General features: G+C 37.3%; 1 protein-coding gene across 5 annotated transcripts in view; it reads left to right on the top strand.

Moving 5' to 3' along the window:
* RBPJ (recombination signal binding protein for immunoglobulin kappa J region) overlaps positions 1–17,817 on the top strand; it is a 213,822-nt gene extending 196,005 nt beyond the window's left edge. For all 5 annotated transcript variants that reach the window (XM_032853771.1, XM_032853803.1, XM_032853779.1 and 2 more), the window contains 8 exons: positions 3,626–3,791; positions 8,290–8,464; positions 10,848–10,985; positions 11,140–11,252; positions 15,314–15,454; positions 16,462–16,617; positions 17,184–17,287; positions 17,440–17,817. In XM_032853771.1, coding sequence (XP_032709662.1) covers positions 3,626–3,791; positions 8,290–8,464; positions 10,848–10,985; positions 11,140–11,252; positions 15,314–15,454; positions 16,462–16,617; positions 17,184–17,287; positions 17,440–17,755 — 1,309 coding nt within the window. In that variant the 3' untranslated portion in view covers positions 17,756–17,817. The remainder of the gene's footprint in view (positions 1–3,625; positions 3,792–8,289; positions 8,465–10,847; positions 10,986–11,139; positions 11,253–15,313; positions 15,455–16,461; positions 16,618–17,183; positions 17,288–17,439) is intronic.
* Positions 17,818–19,700: the final 1,883 nt, after the last annotated feature.

Raw genomic sequence — 19,700 nt, 5'->3', positions numbered from 1 at the left:
TTTTAGCCCTCTTTATATTTTTCAGATATGAAATAAAAGTATCCTTTAAAAAAAATTTCTTTTAAGATTTTGTTTATTTATTTGACAGAGATCACAAGCAGGCAGAGAGGCAGGCAGAGGGGGAGGGGGAAGCAGGCTCCCCACCGAGCAGGGAGCCAGATGCGGAGCTCGAGCTCGATCCCACGATCCTGAGATCATGACCTGAACCGAATCCAGAGGCTTAACCCACTGAGCCACCCAGGTGCCCCTAAAAGTTATCTTTTATGATAACTTGAGATTTGAATTCCACGACTGGTACACTTTACTAAAGCACCGCTCTTTGAATTCTATAGCTGGTCAGTTTGCTAAGGAGTCTTAATATCCGTGTTCAATAGAAAACACTAATAGGAGACAATTTTCCTAAATTGATTCCTTCTCAACTCCCACTAGTGTGCCAGCTAGGTATTTGAGTCTGTGCCATAGTAAGCATTGGGTGGCTCCCAGCATTAGAGGTCAGAAAGATCCCTGGTGTAGACGTGAATTGAGCCAACTCCTGAACTAGTCGGCTAATCCAGGCATCCCTCCAAACTTGGAGTGACCTGGAGCTGAGCCCACTATCTCGGCTGTGACCTCTGTGTCCATGGCCACAGTGAGAGTATGCAGGCATGAAAGCGGCTCTGCTTCCTTTTTACTGGTTTAGATAAATATGGGAAGACTTGAAAGGCTTCCCTCCTTACTCCGCTTGACCTCCAGGCCCTACTTGGTCTACTTCCCCATTATCCAGGCTTCATCTTCTCTTCTCAGCTACAGCCACACTGCTCTGTGTTTGTTTAGACACAGTCCATTTTAGTCCTTTCTACTATTGAGCTTTTCCACTTGCTCTTGTCTCAGCTGAAATGCTCCCACACAGCTACCCGTGGTTTTAGATTGTGACTCAGGGTCACCTTTTTAAGGAAGCTTTCCATGGCCACCCAGGTCTTCTACATTTTAAGTACCCCTTATCTGCTTAATTTTTTCCCTCAGTGTTTATCACCAGCTAACAGAATATATAAGCCATTTTACACATTTAGGTTTTTTTTTAATTGTCACGCCTGTTAGAGTGTGAATTCCATCAAGACAGGAATTTTTTTTCCCCCTACTATATTCCCAGTGCCTGATACAGTAGGAATACAGACCAGGGATGTAATAATTTAGTGAATTAATGAATGTTACATAAACCCAGCTCACTTCTTATAATTTAATATAAATTGCTCCTAAAGTAGTCTTTAGAGTTGAACAAAAAGTGGATATTATTTAATTTTGATTCGATTCAGTCAGTATTGTAGTGGGTACTAAGGGGAGAAAGCAAACAAGAAGGAGATACTAACTACCTTTAGGAAAGGCTGAGGCCAAATCTAACCTGGTGTTGTCCATGTGTCACATATGCACAAGTAGGCACGTGTACACATTTTTTGTTGTTGTTTTCTTAAGCCTGTGTGCTGTTGGCCTGCAAAGTGTTAAAAAGCATAAATTCGTCACTAAATTTTTAAAATTGGGAATCTCATCTAAAATTTGATTTCAAGCATCTGTTGAACAGTTGGAGGATGTGACTCTAGGCCCACATGCAGGTAGTTTGGCAAAGTGATTGAGAGGGTGTGTACTCACAGGCTTGCTAGTCTCTGTTGTGCCTTATTATCTATCATCCAAGTCACACACCAGTGGCTGATTGTCATTGCGTTTAGGATCCTCTTTTTCTTAGAGTGGGCTTAAAAGAATTAAGAAAAATTTTCCTTTATTCATAACTATACAGCAAGTGGGAATTACCATGAGGGCTATGTGTTTGAAGAAAGGAGGGAACCTACTTCTTTGAGTAATTACATGATACTCCAACTTACTTATGTACACCTGGTTCACCCACTAAATTTCTTACCTGGCTACTGTTTGAGTTTACTTAGCTACTATTTGAGTATGTATTTGAGTTTTCGGGCCTCTGGATAAGACATGGTGTAAATGTTTTAAAGTGTACATAAACCAGTGTGTATAACTGAGCGAAAGCAAGTTATGCTCTGCATAAGGACTGGATTGGTAGTCTGAACTGTAAAATAAGGGGCTTGACCTAGGCTCTGAAATAGACTTTTCTTAATTGCTAGAAATGAGATAGCAGTTGTCTCCCGCATGGCACAGGTTCAATCTTCAGGCTCTACTTCTATGCAGATTTTTTTCAGTTAATATAGTTAATATGGTATAGTCTTACGAATTTTTTTTTTTTTTAAGATTTTATTTATTTGCCAGAGAGAGAGAAAGTACACACAGGCAGGCAGAGAGGCAGGCAGAGGCAGCGAAAGAAGCAGGCTCCCTGCTGATCAAGGAGCCCAATGCGGAACTCGATTCCAGGACCCTGGGATCATGACCTGAGCCGAAGGCAGCGGCTTAACCAACTGAGCCACCCAGGCATCCCGAATGTATTTTTTTCTTAAGATTTTTCTTAGTAGGGACGCCTGGGTGGCTCAGTTGGTTAAGCGGCTGCCTTCGGCTCAGGTCATGATCCCAGCATCCTGGGATCGAGTCCCACATCGGGCTCCTTGCTCGGCAGGGAGCCTGCTTCTCCCTCTGCCTCTGTCTGCCTGTGCTCGCTCGCTCTCCCTCTGTCGCTGACAAATAAATAAAATCTTTAAAAAAAAAAAATTAAAAAAAAAAAGATTTTTCTTAGTAATACTTTCTTTGGTCTAGCTTTATTGTAAGAATACAGTATATAATACATATAACATTCAAAATATGTGTTGACTTTATGTTAATGGTAAGGCTTCCTGGTCAACAGTAGGCTATTAGTAAAGTTTTGGGAGAGTCAGAAGTTAGACATGGATTTTTTAACTGCATACAGAGTTGGTACCCCTGACCCCCAGAGTGTTCAAGGGTCAACTGTATAAGGAAGTTAATCTAGGTGGGAAGAATTTTTGAAGGCAGGCTTTGGGCAGCTAGCAAAACAAATCCGTTGGTAATGTGAGGTGAAAGGGCACAGTGCATTGTTCTTTCAGTCATTCACTTGCACCAGGTGTTCAGGGTATAAAATACATAAAACATAGGAATTCAGTATCCATTTTCCTTTTAATTCTTCTACTTTTATTATTATTTTGGAAGTTTCTACTTTGGATGTTGCTCTAATTCTTTTTTCCAGGTTAATTACCAAATGAAGTTAAGTGTAATAGCCATAACTATAATGCCATCAATTAATAATATGTCATTTTTAAGTAGATCTTAAGTTATAATTGCAGATTCTTTCCTGGTGTATCATCTTCTGCAACCCTTTAGACTTTGTTGGATTTATTGAATTCCAATAGTTCAGAATTCTGAGCTCCATTAAAATGAAAGGAATGCTCCCTGCTCAAAGAAGTATCTGTTGTAATTGAGGACATAATTTGAGTATAGACAAACCTTTACTGAACATGTGTAGTCTTTGTGAAAGCCTTGATTTCTGCGCTCTGTACATGACTATTTGCATTACAGAAGGCTTCACCAGAATGTTTCATTAGGAGATTATTTAACGCAGTTCAGTATAATTTTGTATTCATACGTTCGAAGAAAAGAAATGCTTTCTTAAATCTAATAGCATTGTTTGTTTTTGTATTTGTGTGGTATGTATATGTGTGTGTTTCCCCCATTGGTTCAGGTTTTTTTGCCCTCCTCCTTGTGTGTATCTTATGGGCAGTGGATGGAAGAAAAAAAAAGAACAAATGGAACGGGATGGTTGTTCTGAACAAGAGTCTCAACCATGTGCATTTATTGGAATAGGAAATAGTGACCAAGAAATGCAGCAGCTGAACTTGGAAGGAAAGGTAAATTAAAACTATGTTGTTTCTCTTAAATGGCACCATGGTACCAACGTGTGTAGTTTCCTTATTTGTTTTCGTGGTGATGATTTTTTTTCTTTTATGGCTTTCGGTAGTGATTTTCTGAAACACCACCCACCAGAGATAAACTTCTCAAATAGCTGTGGGCTAGTCGTGAGCTGTGGACATCTAAAGGTAGCCCATAGTAAGCTTCCACAGCTTGGGGGCAGTTTTAGCAGGCTATAAATCAGGTTTCCATTGGAAGCCAATAAAAAAATTAAGGAGGCTTACCTGTCATCTGACTGACAGGGAGGAGACCTGATATTCAACAAACAGTGAAAATACATAGCTCAATAGTATTTTACTCTCTCTTAATCTTAGTCTTATACGAGAAGCAAAGTGATAGAGATTAATTCTTAGAAGTATTTATCTGTGTTTATAAAGATCATAAATGTTTTACTTAGCTTCTGTGTAGAGCAAAACTACAATAGACAAGAACAGCCACAATAAGCTTGACTCATACTTTTAGGAGTTTTCTTTAATTTGTTAGGGAATGGAATTTATGTATTAGTTTTACTAATTATATTTTATGAAATTATAAAGTAATCGTTTCAGTCTATACCTTTAGTGTTCAGAAATAGTTCTTATTGACTTAGCATTTAACTATTATTTTGTTTTCCCTTGATATTAAAATTTGAAAAATAGTTCTCAACGATCACATGAATGTCTTAAAACAGTATGTAGGAAGCTGTTTCTGCATTTATTAAGTCTTCACTGAATATCTTAGTGTTTGCTGTGTTAAAGTTGGCAGTATGGATGGGACTGGCAGGTAACATTGTGAGGAGCTAGGGGATTTGTACACTCCAGTTCAGTTTTAGTCATTTTACAGATAATACGCAGAACGCGCACCAGAAGCCTTAATAACAACCACCTTCAAATATTTTTATGACATTTGTATCTTTATAATTTTTGCAGTAAGCCTTGTCACTTAGGTATTTTTTAATTAGGTTTGCAATAAAACATTACAATAAAGGTGGTTTCATTTTAAAAAGAAAATAGAGCCGTACGAAATATTTCTAAGTTATGACCCTTGTGCCGCAAAGTATGTATTTAAGTGGTAGGCTGATCCGATAGGCCTTAGCTGTGTCTCACCTATTTTCCTGTTCTTTAGAAAGTTTCAGTTACACGTCTCCAGGCTGTGCATTTAGATACATGGTGCTATGAAGTGACTACTTAGGTAGGGAGTGAGAAGACAGGGACTGTAGCTACCAGTGTATATGACTGTTAACTGAATTTCATTGCCTGCTTTAACCAATTCCAGCTTCCAGCATTTTAGGGGAAGTAATACCAAACAAACACACCCCACTTGCCTTTTCCAGCATCATGGTTCGGTAGATCTTTCTTCAACTTACACGACTGTATTCTTTCTCCAAGCCCTAAAAATTCACACAAGATGAAAAAAATACCTGAAAGCCTTATATTAACTAGTATTTAAAGCATCTACTAATGGGGTGGCATAATATCTATAAGCCACATTTACCTGTTAATATTAGTTTTAATGAAAAATGCTATTAGAGAAGTCTTGCTTACTTTGTATAAAATAAGACTTGTTGAGAGTCAGCAGAAGCCATTCCAGGTGGAAGGAACATCCTATATGCTTGGAGCCTAAACGTATATGAACGTGGTAGGTGTGGGCCCAGGTAGGCAAAGATGGCCTGAGCAGTGTGACACTGAGCTTCAGAGAGAGGCCCTTTGCTCTTGCTGTCTCTCTTCACCTCAATTCATTTAAGGTAATAACTCTTTTCTTTTCAATAGTCTGCTCATTGAATGGTTCAGTTAGTCATTATTCAAAAAGAAGGGATATTTGTTTTGCACTATTGGGTATTTGTACTAATACTCATTACAGTAAAGTTCTGGTATATGTAGCATTAAATATGATCATGACATTTGACTCTGTGTTGATAATATTTTGGATCCGAGATTTCACTTAATCATGTTTGAAATTTGTTAAATGTTCATTTCCTCAATTTTATATCTTACGTAGTTGGAACTAGGTAAGCTATACAACAGGAATTCATCCCTACTTAGCCCATTTGTGTTTTTCTTACTTTCAAAAAATTACATCCCCTACACCTCTCTTGCTAGTACTGTTTGTATAATTCATACATTTCTATAGTATTTTTGTAGTATTATATCTGGTATTTCTCATTTCTGGGCAAATATTTTTACTATGGTCTGAAGATCTTGTCTTTCAACAGTTGTTCTTAAGTTAAATTGTTTATTATTTATAGAAAGGTTTCTTTTTGCCATTTTCTATTCTAGAATTTTGTTAACTAATCTAGCCTTTTAGTATGACGAATGTAACTTTAAACTTTACTTTGTTTTCCTAAAGCCGTAATACTTTTTTTTGAGGAGTGACTCCCCGTCCCTCCTTTTTAGTGGGATTTGAGTAGTTTGTGGGCAGTGGTCTTACAGTTGTTTTTTTTTAAGATAATTGTTCTGATAAAGTTATCCTAGATATTATTTTTTTTTTTTTGTGGATTCAGACTGCTCACTTTTGTAAAAAAAAAAATAGGGATACGTTTTCCTTTTTTTTCAGAGGGTTATATGTGTGTTCGCTTTTTCCAAACAAAATAAAACCTTTTGTGTGAAAGTCTTTTTCGCATGAGAATTTAATTGTCTTCATTTAGATGCACAATTCATTTTTGCAGCCTATAACTATCTGCTTTAGTATGTTGATAATCTATTTTCCTAGACTTTGTCTTTTATGGTGCAGTACAATTTCATAGCTCAGGCTTAATCTAACCTTCAGTGCCTTTTATTGTATGGCAGACCTGTAGGTCCTGCCATAGCATCTCCGAGCACTTAGAGAACCCTGAGTAGAAGGCGCTGTATGAGTGCGAAGTACTGTTTTTATTTTTCTTTTTACTAACTTTATCTTAATTTTGTTTTCTGCAGAACAAAGCTTCTCAAAGCTTTTACCACACTTCTGAATTTATGAAAACTTAATTTGAGTGTAAAATATTCACATGGCAACTACGTTTTCTTATGTAACTTTGCTATTGAGAAATGAAATAAACTGCGGTATTATTTTTGTTCTGCTACTAAAATTGCCTGTGATTACAATTTTATTTTACTTTATTTCTTTTTTTAAAGATTTTATTTATTTATTTGACAGAGAGAGATCACAAGTAGGCAGAGAGGCAGGCAGAGAGAGGAAGGGAAGCAGGCTCCCTGCCGAGCAGAGAGCCCGACACGGGGCTCGATCCCAGGACCCTGAGATCGTGACCTGAGCTGAAGGCAGAGGCTTTACCCCACTGAGCCACCCAGGTGCCTCTGTGATTACAATTTTTAAAAAATTTAAAAGCTAGACTACATTAGCTGTTTCATAAATGAGTGGCACTTTTCCTGATTTTTAGAAGAAACACACAGTAGACGTTGTCAAAGAAACTTCTTTAGCCTAATTTTAAGCTACAGCATTGATCTTTTAAAAAATATAATAGATATTTTAAATACTTAAGCTGTGTTTTGAGCATCGTTTACCCAGTCTGGAAAAAGAGATCAGTAATTTAGTTCCATGCCTAATTCATACAGATCAGGGGAATAGGAAAGATTTTAGAATTGTCACATATATTTGAGATGGTTGCATTGAGAGTGTCTTTAGCCAGTGCTATACCTCTGTATATAATATAATAACTGTATATAATTCTGTCTTTTCAGTTATCAGAATTTATTTTCTGGTAAACTGGCATCATAATTTGCTGCATTTGTTTTCTCTGTTAACTTTCAATCCAGTTTTTTTGTTTTTGTTTTTGTTTTTGTCTGTTTGTTGAGTAAACACTGCCCCCAATATGGAGCTTGATCTCATGTTGATCTCACAACCCTGAGATCAGGAGTTGCACACTCCTCTGACTGAGCCAGCCGGGCACTCCCTTAGTCCAGTTATTTTGATGCTGTAATATGAATTACCCCACAGGCAAAGTCAGCCGTTTCTTTTAATAAGAAGTTCTTTAAAGTATGCTCCTACTTAAAAGACTTAAAAGCCATTGCTCTAGTGTTCAGCTATATAAAGAAAAATACTGTATGTACTGTTTTCAAAAGGACCAGTGCTAAAATCTTTTACAGAATTTTGTTGAATTCTGATAGCCTTATTTGTATGTTTTCTTTGCAGAAATACAGTCATGGACTATTTTAACTATAAAATTCTATTTTAAATATTTACTGCTGTAGCATTGGTAATTCTGTGATAAAGGCATAGAGCTATATAAAACAAGATAAAACTGTGTTTTGAAACAATCTTAGGGTAAAATGGATCACAACATTAGTATTTGACAGACTTGATAAAGACGACAGACTGTACTTCGTCTTTCAGTGATTGTTTAAGTTGGTTTTATCAGTTATTCATTGAATTCATTCATTGAAAACTTAGTCTTGGCCATACTAAGATGTAAGTATGTAACCAACAAGGTTTTGGTGCTATTGAAGCTTTACTTTTTTTTCACAGAACTATTGCACAGCCAAAACATTGTACATATCTGACTCAGACAAGAGAAAGCACTTCATGTTGTCTGTAAAGATGTTCTACGGCAACAGCGATGACATCGGTGTGTTCCTCAGCAAGCGGATAAAAGTCATTTCCAAACCATCCAAAAAGAAGCAGTCATTGAAAAATGCTGACTGTATGTATGCTTGAGTTTTCTTTTTTGCCACCAATTCCCATCATAAATTAATAAGACAGATTCAGCTATTTTTTTTTTAGTTAAAAAAATCACTTTTTGAGAGCAAGTTCATTTTTACTAATGTTTTTGTGGCCCTCACTTTATCAGAAACTGTCACACTCGTGTATTTTTGCTACTTTATAGACTTCCTTTTTGTTTCTTTGTTTGTTTTTTCCTTTTTCTTTTTTTAATTGAAGTGAACAAGACCTGGTCTAGGGAAATAGTTCCCAACCAGACTGGGTTCTTCACTGCTCCGCAGAGACATAGGGAAAAATGGGAGTTTTTTCCTTTTGCTGTCAGTGACTGCAGGGAGTGATTGATTGTGGCACGGGGTGTGTTGGGCCAGTGATGCTAAATGTTCTCTTTCTCATTCCATGGAGAATTGATCCACCAAGACTGTCAAAAGCTCCTCTTTGAGAGACACTATTCTCAAATGGGCTTTGGAAGGCCATCCTGCAAACCGAAACAAAACTTTTAACATGGTTCTCTGGCAAAGACTCCTGCTCATGAGCAGATTTTTAGACTACCAAATATAAATGCTGTCTGATTAAATTACGCATTTCAACCCTTACATGCCATTTTCTTTTTTTAGTTCTAACTTTTTATGATGAACACTTTCAAATTGCTACTACTTTCTCCCTTTTACATCAAGTGACCGTGCACCTGGCCTCAACAGGTTTTGCCAGTTCTCTTTCATTATTTCCATGGCCTCTTCCTTCTATTGATGGCTGGAATATTTTAATGGAAATCTCAGATATCCTGTTGTTTCAACCACCATTTCTGCAGTAGTGATTCTTAACAGATAGCTTTCTTTTTAAACATTAGTATGCCTAAAAAAGTTGAAGTAGTTCTTTAATGCCATCTGAAAGCCAGTCCATGTGCAGATTTATTATAGTTGCATTTTTGTGGGGTTTTTTCTTAGCATTTGGCCTGTTCAAACTTGGATCCAAATAAGATCGATACATTTTAATGTGTAACAGTGTATTCTCTCCCCCTCCAACCTTTCTTCCATGTCATTTGTTGAAGAAATGGGGTCGTTTTTCCTTTGGAATTTACATATTTTGAATCTGGCTGATTACATGTGCCTCTTTCATATTTTCAATAAACTGATGGTTAAATTTAAGACTTTAGAATTAGCTGGTCCTCTATATGTTCATTTCCTTCAAATCAGAAGTCCTATTATGTCTGATCATCCTACTTCTTGTCCTATTAAGATTATTTATAGTAAATTAAGCTGTTAGCTTAATCCATCTGTTACAGAGTTCCCCAGCAACCTTAACCATTGATAATGGCTGCTTCATTCCAGTATTTTATGAAGGGCTTTTTCTGATTCTTTTACTCTAAATTTGTTAGCAGTTTGTTTCAAATATAGTCTGCAGAGGAAAGGCAGGATAAATGCTTGTTTACTAATTTACAGAATAACAGTAGTATTCTTTGAAAGTGCCCAGTGAGGTGTTAGGAGTTTTGTTTGGTTTGATTGCTTTTGTTTTGTTTCATTTTTTTACTATGAACTTAATGGGTTTTTATGTATTGGTTGGTTTTCATTTTCTCAGTCATTATTACTATAATCATTTACTTTATATTATAGAAATTTTCAAACATCTTAGACAGTTGCATAATTACATGAAACCTCTTGTGTTTATCATCTGACTTCAGCAATGATCTTAACTGCAGGCCAGTTTTATTTCACCTGTACCCATCTCCTACCCTGCTTTCCTTGGCCTCAGTTTGATCCAAATCCAGACATCATCTGCAAATATGTATCTCTGATAGAGAGGGGCTTTTGTTTATTTAATATAATTACAATACCCTGATCACATAAAAACAAATACGTTATAAAAAACTATAAAAAAATAAAATTTCTTAATCTTGGGAAACCTGGGTGGGTCAGTTGGTTAAGCATCTGTCTTTGGCTCAGATCATGGGATCACAGTATACAGAGGATTTTATAGTCTACTTTTCCATTCTCTGGTCTTCTAGGGAGATACTTTCTTTATTGGTGCATTGAGGTACACATTATTCAAGTAGGTAAATGACATTATAATTTATTTACTCAATTTCCTACTATTGGATATTTATTATTTAAAAAATAATTTCCCTTTGCTGAACAGCATTGCGTGAAACATACTGTGTAGCTCTCATTTAAAAATTATTTATGGACATATCTTATATCTTTAGCATGACATTATTAATGAGAATTACCTTGACTTTTTTTTTTCCTTAGGGTATCAAGTTGTTAGTAGAATCTGTTAATTATTAAGTTATAATGAAGAATAATCATAACTTGCCAAGTACAGGTCCCTTCCCTCCAGTCACCTAAACAGAAGCTCTTTTTTCTTTGCAGTATGCATTGCCTCAGGAACAAAGGTGGCTCTGTTTAATCGACTTCGATCCCAGACAGTTAGTACCAGATACTTGCATGTAGAAGGAGGTAATTTCCATGCCAGTTCTCAGCAGTGGGGAGCGTTTTACATTCATCTCTGTGAGTACAGAAATGTGTATTTGATATTTTTAGTGTGAAAATTTTAAATTCTTTGATAAAAAGACATATAGCTGTATTAGTTTTGTTGTTTTCCTAAGTAGATTAATGAATTCTATAAGGTAATAATTTAATCTCTTTATTCACTCCACCATAGTGGATGATGATGAATCAGAAGGAGAAGAATTCACAGTTCGCGATGGCTACATCCACTACGGACAAACAGTCAAACTTGTGTGCTCCGTTACTGGCATGGCACTCCCAAGACTGGTATGGCTCTACTTTTGCTTTAGTCATATGTGTAGTAAAAATAAAAGATACAGCATTTAAATGTAAAAATACATTTCAGGTTCATGCTTTTTAATTTAAGAACGCTTATCAATAATCACTGCTATTCTTTATTTACAATTATATCCCACTTTATTGTGAAAATGATTTAAGGCAGTTAGCCGTTTTTATGACTGCATTCTTGATGACTTTCTGTTACACTGTCTCTAAATTTTGGTGGAGTTTTCCTTTTTAGTTGTATATCTGAATATATTCAATAGAGGGCACTAAATAATTACATTATGATTTCTTTCCTTAACTAATACAGATACCCTAATCATTTTCTCTGGTACCTGCTGTATCCCACCACAGGACCAAGTTTTAGAAGCATAGAAATTCTTACTTCTTTAAAAAATATAAGCATAGTTTTTATTAGTTTACTCTCCCACAAGAATATAGATTTATTGAAAATTAAATTGTTATTTCATACTCTGAGAGGGGCATGGTGTTTAGGGCTTTTTGTTCACTAGGATGACTTTAAAACTAAAAATTGCGTTTCTTAGTAAAATGAAAACAAGAGTACAATTTAGTTAAGATAGAGGGGATTTATGAGTAGCCCTAATTCAGGGTCAAGTTGGGGGCACACGGTGTTGGGCTGTATATCCAGTTTATCTCAGAAATATGGTAAATACTGTACCAACAAGCTACAAAGCTAGGATAGAGGAGAGAACACCAGTTGGGGTAATCCCTGATGTTTTATGAATGTAGAATTCACCACACACATAACTTAAGGTATAATGTTTGCACTACCTGTTATCAGATTTCTTACCTTTTCTCAATAATTAGAAGTGACCAGAGCAAGTTTTTTTTGTTTGTTTGTTTGTTTGTTTGTTTGTTTTCCCCCAGAGCAAGTTTTTGATGCCAAATACTAGTGAACATCTTTGGTTTCTTTACTGGTGAGAGGTCATTCAGCAGTGTCTATTTCCAAAGAACTCGTATGGGGAATAAAATTGAATCAGACATGTCTCATGTTCTCAATGTGCTTATTCTTAGCTAGTGGAGAAACAGTGGAATATACAAATAATAGTAATCTAGGCAAATTTTGACTCTTAGGTGATGGGGAAGCACGAGTATAGACTTAGAGGAAGCTCTAGACTTACATCATTTAAAAGTCATTGATTTCTCTAAAATCCAAACCTCATCAAATTTAAATGTAGTTCGAAGACTGGCATTGAATTGAAACATTTTGCTTGAGATTAGTCAGTCTCGTAGACTATGTTAGAACTTATATTGCTAAAAGTGTACTGTCTCCCTTTAAACTCAGAAATTGGTGTGGTGTTAGTAGAATGGCAAATATTCTGACTAATAACCAGCAGAGCTAAAAAATGTAAATGACAAAAAATGTTAACTTCAGAAAGATTGGAACTGTTATACAATTGTGGCTTAAAGAAAAGTTTGAATACTGAGATGTAAAGTAGTAAAGCCAACAATATTGCATGATACTAATAGTACTATTCTAAGTACTTTCACATGTAGTGATTTAATCCTAATAAAACTGAGTAGTTCCTTTTAAGGATATTCACTGTGAAGCAATGTATTGCAGTCCTGTGTGCATACGTGCATCCTACAAATAGTCCTGAGTCTTCCATGTACCAGACATTGTCAGATGCTAGAGATACATTGGTGAGCAAGATAGGCTTTCTGTCCTCATGGAGCTTACATTTTGTTAGGGAGATGGATAAAAATCAGCTAAAGAAATACCCATAGTAACATATTAAAGGTTAAAACAGATGATAAGAAAATAAGCTAAAACAGGATAAAAAGAGACTGGGAGTGCTTTGAGGGGTCAGAGAAATCTTTGCAGTGGGGATATTTGAACAGAGACCAGAATGAAGTTGGGAACTACGAACTGTGAAGAACATTTCAGACAAACAGCATGAGCACAGAAAGAGCTTAGGAGAGAATATGAGACAAATAATAAAGAAGTAATAAAGAAGCCATGGTAGCTTAAGCCAGGGGAGGAATGGAGGGAGCGAGCAACAAGAATTGAGATATTGTCTACATATGGTAGGAAGATACTGGAGGGTATTAAACAGGGCATGATGGCTGTTTATGTTTAGAAGGGTAATTGCAGCTGCTCTGTGAAGAGAACATGGGGTGTAGCAGTGGGAGCAGAGAGACAGAGCTTGGGCTTCTGTTGTAACTCAAGCAAGCGTTGATGGTTGATGGTGGCATCTTAGACCAGGATTGTAGTGGTGAGGTGATGAGAGATGACAGATTTGTGTGAGAGGAGACCTAATAGAATTTGTTGACAGATTGGAAGATTGGGTGTAGGAGAAAACAAGGAGTCAAGGGTGACTCCAGAGTTTTGGGATTGAGTGAATGGTGGTGCTGTTTATTGAGCTGTGAGTTAGAGGAGGATCACTCGTAGAAAGAAATTTAAAATCTGGGGGGTTTTTTTGATACTTTATTTTTTTTAAGATTTTATTTATTTATTTGTCAGGTAGAAGAGAGCACAAGCAGGGGGAGTGGCATGCAGAGAGAGAGGGAGAAGCAGGTTCCCTGCTGAGCAAGGAGCCTAATGTGGGATTTGATAACAGGACCCTGAGATCATGTCCTGAGCTGAAGGCAGACACTTAATTGACTGAACCACCCAGGTGTCACAAAAATCTGGGTTTTGATGAAGATTGAGGTAGCCTATTAAACATTCTTTTTTTTTTTTAAGATTTTATTTACTTGACAGAGAGATCACAAGTAGGCAGAGAGAGTGGAGGAAGCAGGCTCTGTGCTGAGCAGAGAGTCCAATGTAGGGCTTGATCCCAGGACCCTGAGATCATGACCTGAGCCAAAGGCAGAGGCTTAATTCCCTGAGCCACCCAGGCGCCCTGCCTATTAAACATCTTAAGTGGAACTGTTGAGTCAGTAGTTAAATGTACAAGTTGAATGCCGTAAGAGAGAAGTTAGGGCTGGAGATACAACTTTAGGAGTTGCCAACCTCTAAATAGTACAAAACGGAAGGAGGTTGGAGAGGAGAAGGGGTCCGAGGACTCGGCTCTGGTACACTCTGAAGACCAGTTAGAGTAGAGTGGACCCCAAAAGGAGGATGTTTTTGTTAGTGCTTCTGAGAAAGCTAGTAATTTGAGGACATGCCTCCTGATGCCCACAGATTCATCTCTCCAGAAGTCCTTGGTGGCCCTCGACAAGGGCAGTTGTGGGGACTTTGAGACAAAAAGCTGGAGTTTACTTCAGGAGATTAGACAGTGAGGAGGAAGAAGAGGTTGCCATAAAGGGGAGCTAAGAAATGGAGTGGAGAGTGGGGGAGAGGGACACGTAGTCAAGGAAGAATTTTCATTACTTTCGATTTTAGATGAGAAATAGTTCTATAACATATTTGTATGCTTTGGGGAGTGATCATCTTCATAATCATCAAACACTTAGTGATTACCTTCTGTGGACTAAGTGGCATCTCAGACTTGATAGGATTCTCTTTCAGGTATCTATATGCTTTTTGTGCCAGCCAGCCAGCCATGGAATCACACTCTGGTCCTTCAGCTTCTAGCCAGGTGATATGAGCAAGTTACCTGACTTTTCTGAGCCCACTTCCTAATCTGGAAAATGATACTTGAGGTTTTTAAAACAGATACATTAGCTGATGGACTGCACTGACTAGCATACTCACAGTGGTCTTTAGAGACGGTTTTTCCTTTAATGTCATTATATATTATTGGAAAAGTCAACTGAATTTGCTACACAAAATGTGGTCCATTGGCCGGTAGGATTAACATCAGCTGTCAGTTTGTTCGAAATGCAGACTGTTAGGCCCCTATGAGATCTGTGGTATTCAAACAAGACCAGATGATTTGTATGCACATCAAAGTTCGAAAAGCAGTGATCTGGAAAACAAGTATCTGCCCGCCCTGTTTTTCAGGTGTTCATGGAAGATGGTAACAGCTTCCACATTCTACCAGGCTTGTGATCTGAAAGTATTTTTACACCTCGCCTTATTGCTTCTCAATGTTTCTCCACATGTGATGACCTCTTCTTTTCTAATTATTGAAATACAGATAATTAGGAAGGTTGATAAGCAGACCGCATTACTGGATGCAGATGACCCTGTGTCACAACTCCATAAATGTGCATTTTACCTTAAGGATACAGAAAGAATGTACTTGTGCCTTTCTCAAGAAAGAATAATCCAGTTTCAGGTATGTTTTAAAATTACTGGTAAAAATGTGCCATCTTTCGGTTAGCAGCATAGAGACCTAAAACTTGTTTAATGTTAATTGTGCCCAAGTACATGAAGCTGTTTTCAGATATTTATCTCAAGTCCAAAGGTTCTTAAGCTGCGTGATCCTGAGACATGGCAGTCACTATACCTCAAGGAAGAACTTGGAACTATAAAAGTGTTCTTGACCATCCAGGTTTGGGAATCGAAAAGTTCCTTAGATCTTCCAGAGGTAGATTTTGGGTGTTTGGTGAATCCCCTGAAACTGCATGAAGACATTGTAGATAGATACATGCATGTTTTGGGGGAGGGTTCAGAATTATCCGATTTACATTGGGATCTTCCTAGATACTAATGACAAGATGTTTCGAAAGCTGATTTTTCACTACATTCACTCAGAAGTCTTTCATGAGGACATCTATGACATGGGCAGATGATTCCATAGGATAGTTAATCTTTCATGGGAAACTCACTTGTAAACATCTGGAGGCCACGTGCAGCCGTTCTTCTCAGCTCAGAGCGGATGGGCTGGTCTGGGTGTTTCAAGGTAGGGCTGGGGGGTGCCAGTTCACATCTCGGTTCCCCCCTGCTGAAAGTGCATGAGTTTCTCACTGCTCTTTAAGGTTGAGGGGCTCCTAGTCTCTCTCTCAGGGATCTGAGTTTTAAGTAGTTATTTACATCACGAATACTGATCTTTTATTAAAGAAATTATACAGATATTGGTGTACTCTCAAATGGTTATTATGAAAGGTATATAACATGTCATTGAAATACTTCATATTCTAATAAAAACTGCTGAATGTGAGGTTGCCATATTAAATATTCTGTGTTTATTTAGGGACTGTCAAAGCACCGTGTTTGGGAAGTTCATACATTTGTACCGAACTCTCTCCCCGTTAATTCCAGTATATGAGTGCTACCTTATTAAAATTGTCTTATACTGCAATGTATATAAAAATCCATTTCTAAACATTCTTTCTTCATAAGGCCACTCCATGCCCAAAAGAACCAAATAAAGAGATGATAAATGATGGAGCTTCCTGGACAATCATTAGTACAGATAAGGCAGAGTATACATTTTATGAGGGGATGGGCCCTGTCCTTGCCCCAGTCACCCCTGTGCCTGTTGTAGAAAGTCTTCAGGTAAGTCCACTTACTCACAAGTTGACTTTTAGCTTTTTGTAACTGCTCCCAGCTCTGACTAGGTGTGATTTTTATTTCACAGTAAATTTGATTTTTCTCCAAATCTTGTGATTCGGGGATGTTAATACATCGTTTGTTGATTTAAAAAAAAAAAAAAAGAACACACTTTTATACAAGAAAATTTAAGTTTAGATCTACTTGAATGTTACATTGAGATGTGATTAGCTCACTTTGTCTTTATAATCATGTTGTTATTTATCTATTTTTAAAGATTTTATTTATTTGTTAAAAAGCAGGGAGCACGAGCTGGGGGGAGGGGGCAGAAGGAAAGGGAAAAGCAGGCTGGAGCCTGACATGGGGCCTGATCCCAGGACCTTGGCATCATGACCTGAGCCAAAGGCAAATCTTAACTGACTAAGCCACCCAGATACCCCTCATGTTATTTAAAAAGAAGAGTTTAATTGATTCTTTTCACAAATCACAGTCAAATGAAAAGCTAATCTGTGTACTTTAATGACAAATGAAAAATTTTCTCAACAGTTGTTCTCATTTTCTGTGAATTTCAGTTGAATGGCGGTGGGGACGTAGCCATGCTTGAACTTACAGGACAGAATTTCACTCCAAATTTACGAGTGTGGTTTGGGGATGTAGAAGCTGAAACTATGTACAGGTACTTAAACTTCTTACATCATCTAGAGTTTCTCATGGGCATGGATACATGAGACTCTTTCTTGATATTGATTGTAATGTAGCAAGCAACCTGTTTTAAGTTCTAGTTCTAAAACATACATGGCTTCTAAGTGATTTCTGTTTCCCCCTCAGATGTGGAGAGAGTATGCTCTGTGTCGTCCCAGACATCTCTGCATTCCGAGAAGGTTGGAGATGGGTCCGACAGCCAGTCCAGGTTCCAGTAACTTTGGTCCGTAACGACGGAATCATTTATTCCACCAGCCTTACCTTTACCTACACACCAGAACCAGGGCCACGGCCACACTGCAGTGCGGCAGGAGCAATCCTTCGAGCCAATTCAAGCCAAGTGCCCCCCAATGAATCAAACACAAACAGCGAGGGAAGTTACACAAATGTCAGCACAAATTCAACCAGTGTCACATCCTCTGCAGCAACAGTGGTGTCCTAACTACCGTCTTTTTGCTAGGACTTAAACTGACTGGAGTGCCGCAAGATGTTGACAAAAAAAAAGAGAGAAAGAGAGAGAAAGAAAAAGGAAAAAAATGAACAATCTTTTGTGGTTTCTTGGGAAAACTTTTCATACCAGGTGATACTGTTCCAAAACCCCATTACCTACAAGTGCTGATTGGAAGCGCAGAAGCCACAGTAAAACAGACAAGCAAAACGTGGAAATGTGCAAACTGTTGAAAGTTGATTTTTTTTTTTTAAGCTGTTCTTTTTGTTTGATTGGGTTTTGTTTGGTTTTGTTTAAATGGGCAAGAAATAGAGATGTGGCTGGAATAAAAGTTAATCAAACTAGAGGACACAAATCTAACATAGTTTCTACGGACCAAGGAACTTGTATAAGCTTTAGCAAAAGGTACATTTTCACCATACCTTTTTTTTTTTATATCACAGTATCTAGTACACCTTTGTTACCAAATAGGTTGTTCTCCTTCCCGCCTCCTTTTGAGCTTTCACTCTTCAGTACATTCAAGTTCCAAGCCTGACCACACTTGTTTAATCTAATTACCATATTCTTCCAGGGTTTTTTGTTTTGTTTTTTAAATTTAAGGCTGGAACTATTCTTTTTTTTTTCTTTCTTTTTTCTTTTTATTTGGTTGTTTTTTTTTTTTTTTTTTAAAAGCTGATGTCTTATGACTTTCATGAGTCAAAATTGTTTTGATTTCAGCAAGTCAGATCTTGTAAAGGCCCGCATATTTTTTAAGATTATATGAAGTCTGTGCAAAAGCTTTAAAAAAAAAATGCCTCTGCCTTGCCTGCAATACATGCAATGTACATGAACTTTGTCTCTGTTCACAGACGCTGTCCCGTAGTTACTGTCTTGTTTTCCTTTTTTTTTTTTTTTTAAGGTATTTATAGTGGTATTCCAAGAGGGTCTAACATTTATGTGGAATTAAATGTGGCCATTTAGTCCTTAAGGAATTAATGGCACAGAACATGTTGGGTATTTGAAGTGTTCTCTCCCATTTTCCCATGCATAAATGTATCTCCGTGTTCCAGGATTTGTTCAGGTCCCTTCCCCTATCCCCCCCACCCCAATTCCCTGATCTTGTACATAACTTGTATTATGTGTAAGTTAAACATTTTATTTTGAACTTGGAATGTTCCCAGTGATTTCATTCAGCAGGGTGTTTTCTGCCTTGTGGGCATATGACAAAAAAAAAAAAAAAAAAGAAAAAGAAAGAAATATCATGAGATGTATTTGCTACCAGTTGGTAGGTGGTGCCCTTATTGTATAACGAGGAAAATCTCAGCAAAAGCATGTGTTTACTTTTTCTTTCTTTTCTTTTTTTTTTTTTTTTGGTAGCTTAGGTCAAAACATCATTGTAACCTTAAAACAAGATGCTTTTAATAGATGACCAACTAAAATAGCTTGGAAGACAGTACTTTAGAACAGATAGTTGTGAGATTATAAAACTGCAAATGTAATTTATCTTTCCATATTTCTCTGCCTTTCTTAGTCTTCTCTTTCCCAGTACTGAGTGTCCCCACAAATGTCTCCTACTCAAAACATTTCTTTTCCATTCAGTTAAGATTTAGTAGCATTCAGGGTTGTGTGTCGGCCTCATATGCTCGACTCACCAGTTTCACATTGCTTCCATTCCTGCGCTTCGGTTATGCCTTTGTTCAGTTTCTTAGAAATTGCAGCCAACTCATTGGGCTACATTTAGTACAGGAACCATGTGTGTAACTTATAGGACACAGTCTAGTAATACAATCATCCTTCTTAGAGTTAAAAACTACCTCTAGAATGTGGTAAGCTTTTACTGTCCCATGAAACAGGAGCCACAAGTACCTTATGAATGCAAGATTAGCTTCCTGCAGTGTTTCCAGATAGAACATTGTCTTTTCTGGTGTCCTGGGCGATTTTGAAAACATTTTCATTGGAA

Source organism: Lontra canadensis, unplaced genomic scaffold, assembly GCF_010015895.1.
Source record: "Lontra canadensis isolate GAN:19392208 unplaced genomic scaffold, GSC_riverotter_1.0 scaffold1, whole genome shotgun sequence".
NCBI classification, from domain to species: domain Eukaryota; kingdom Metazoa; phylum Chordata; class Mammalia; order Carnivora; family Mustelidae; genus Lontra; species Lontra canadensis.
This window is presented reverse-complemented; position numbering and strand designations above follow the sequence as displayed.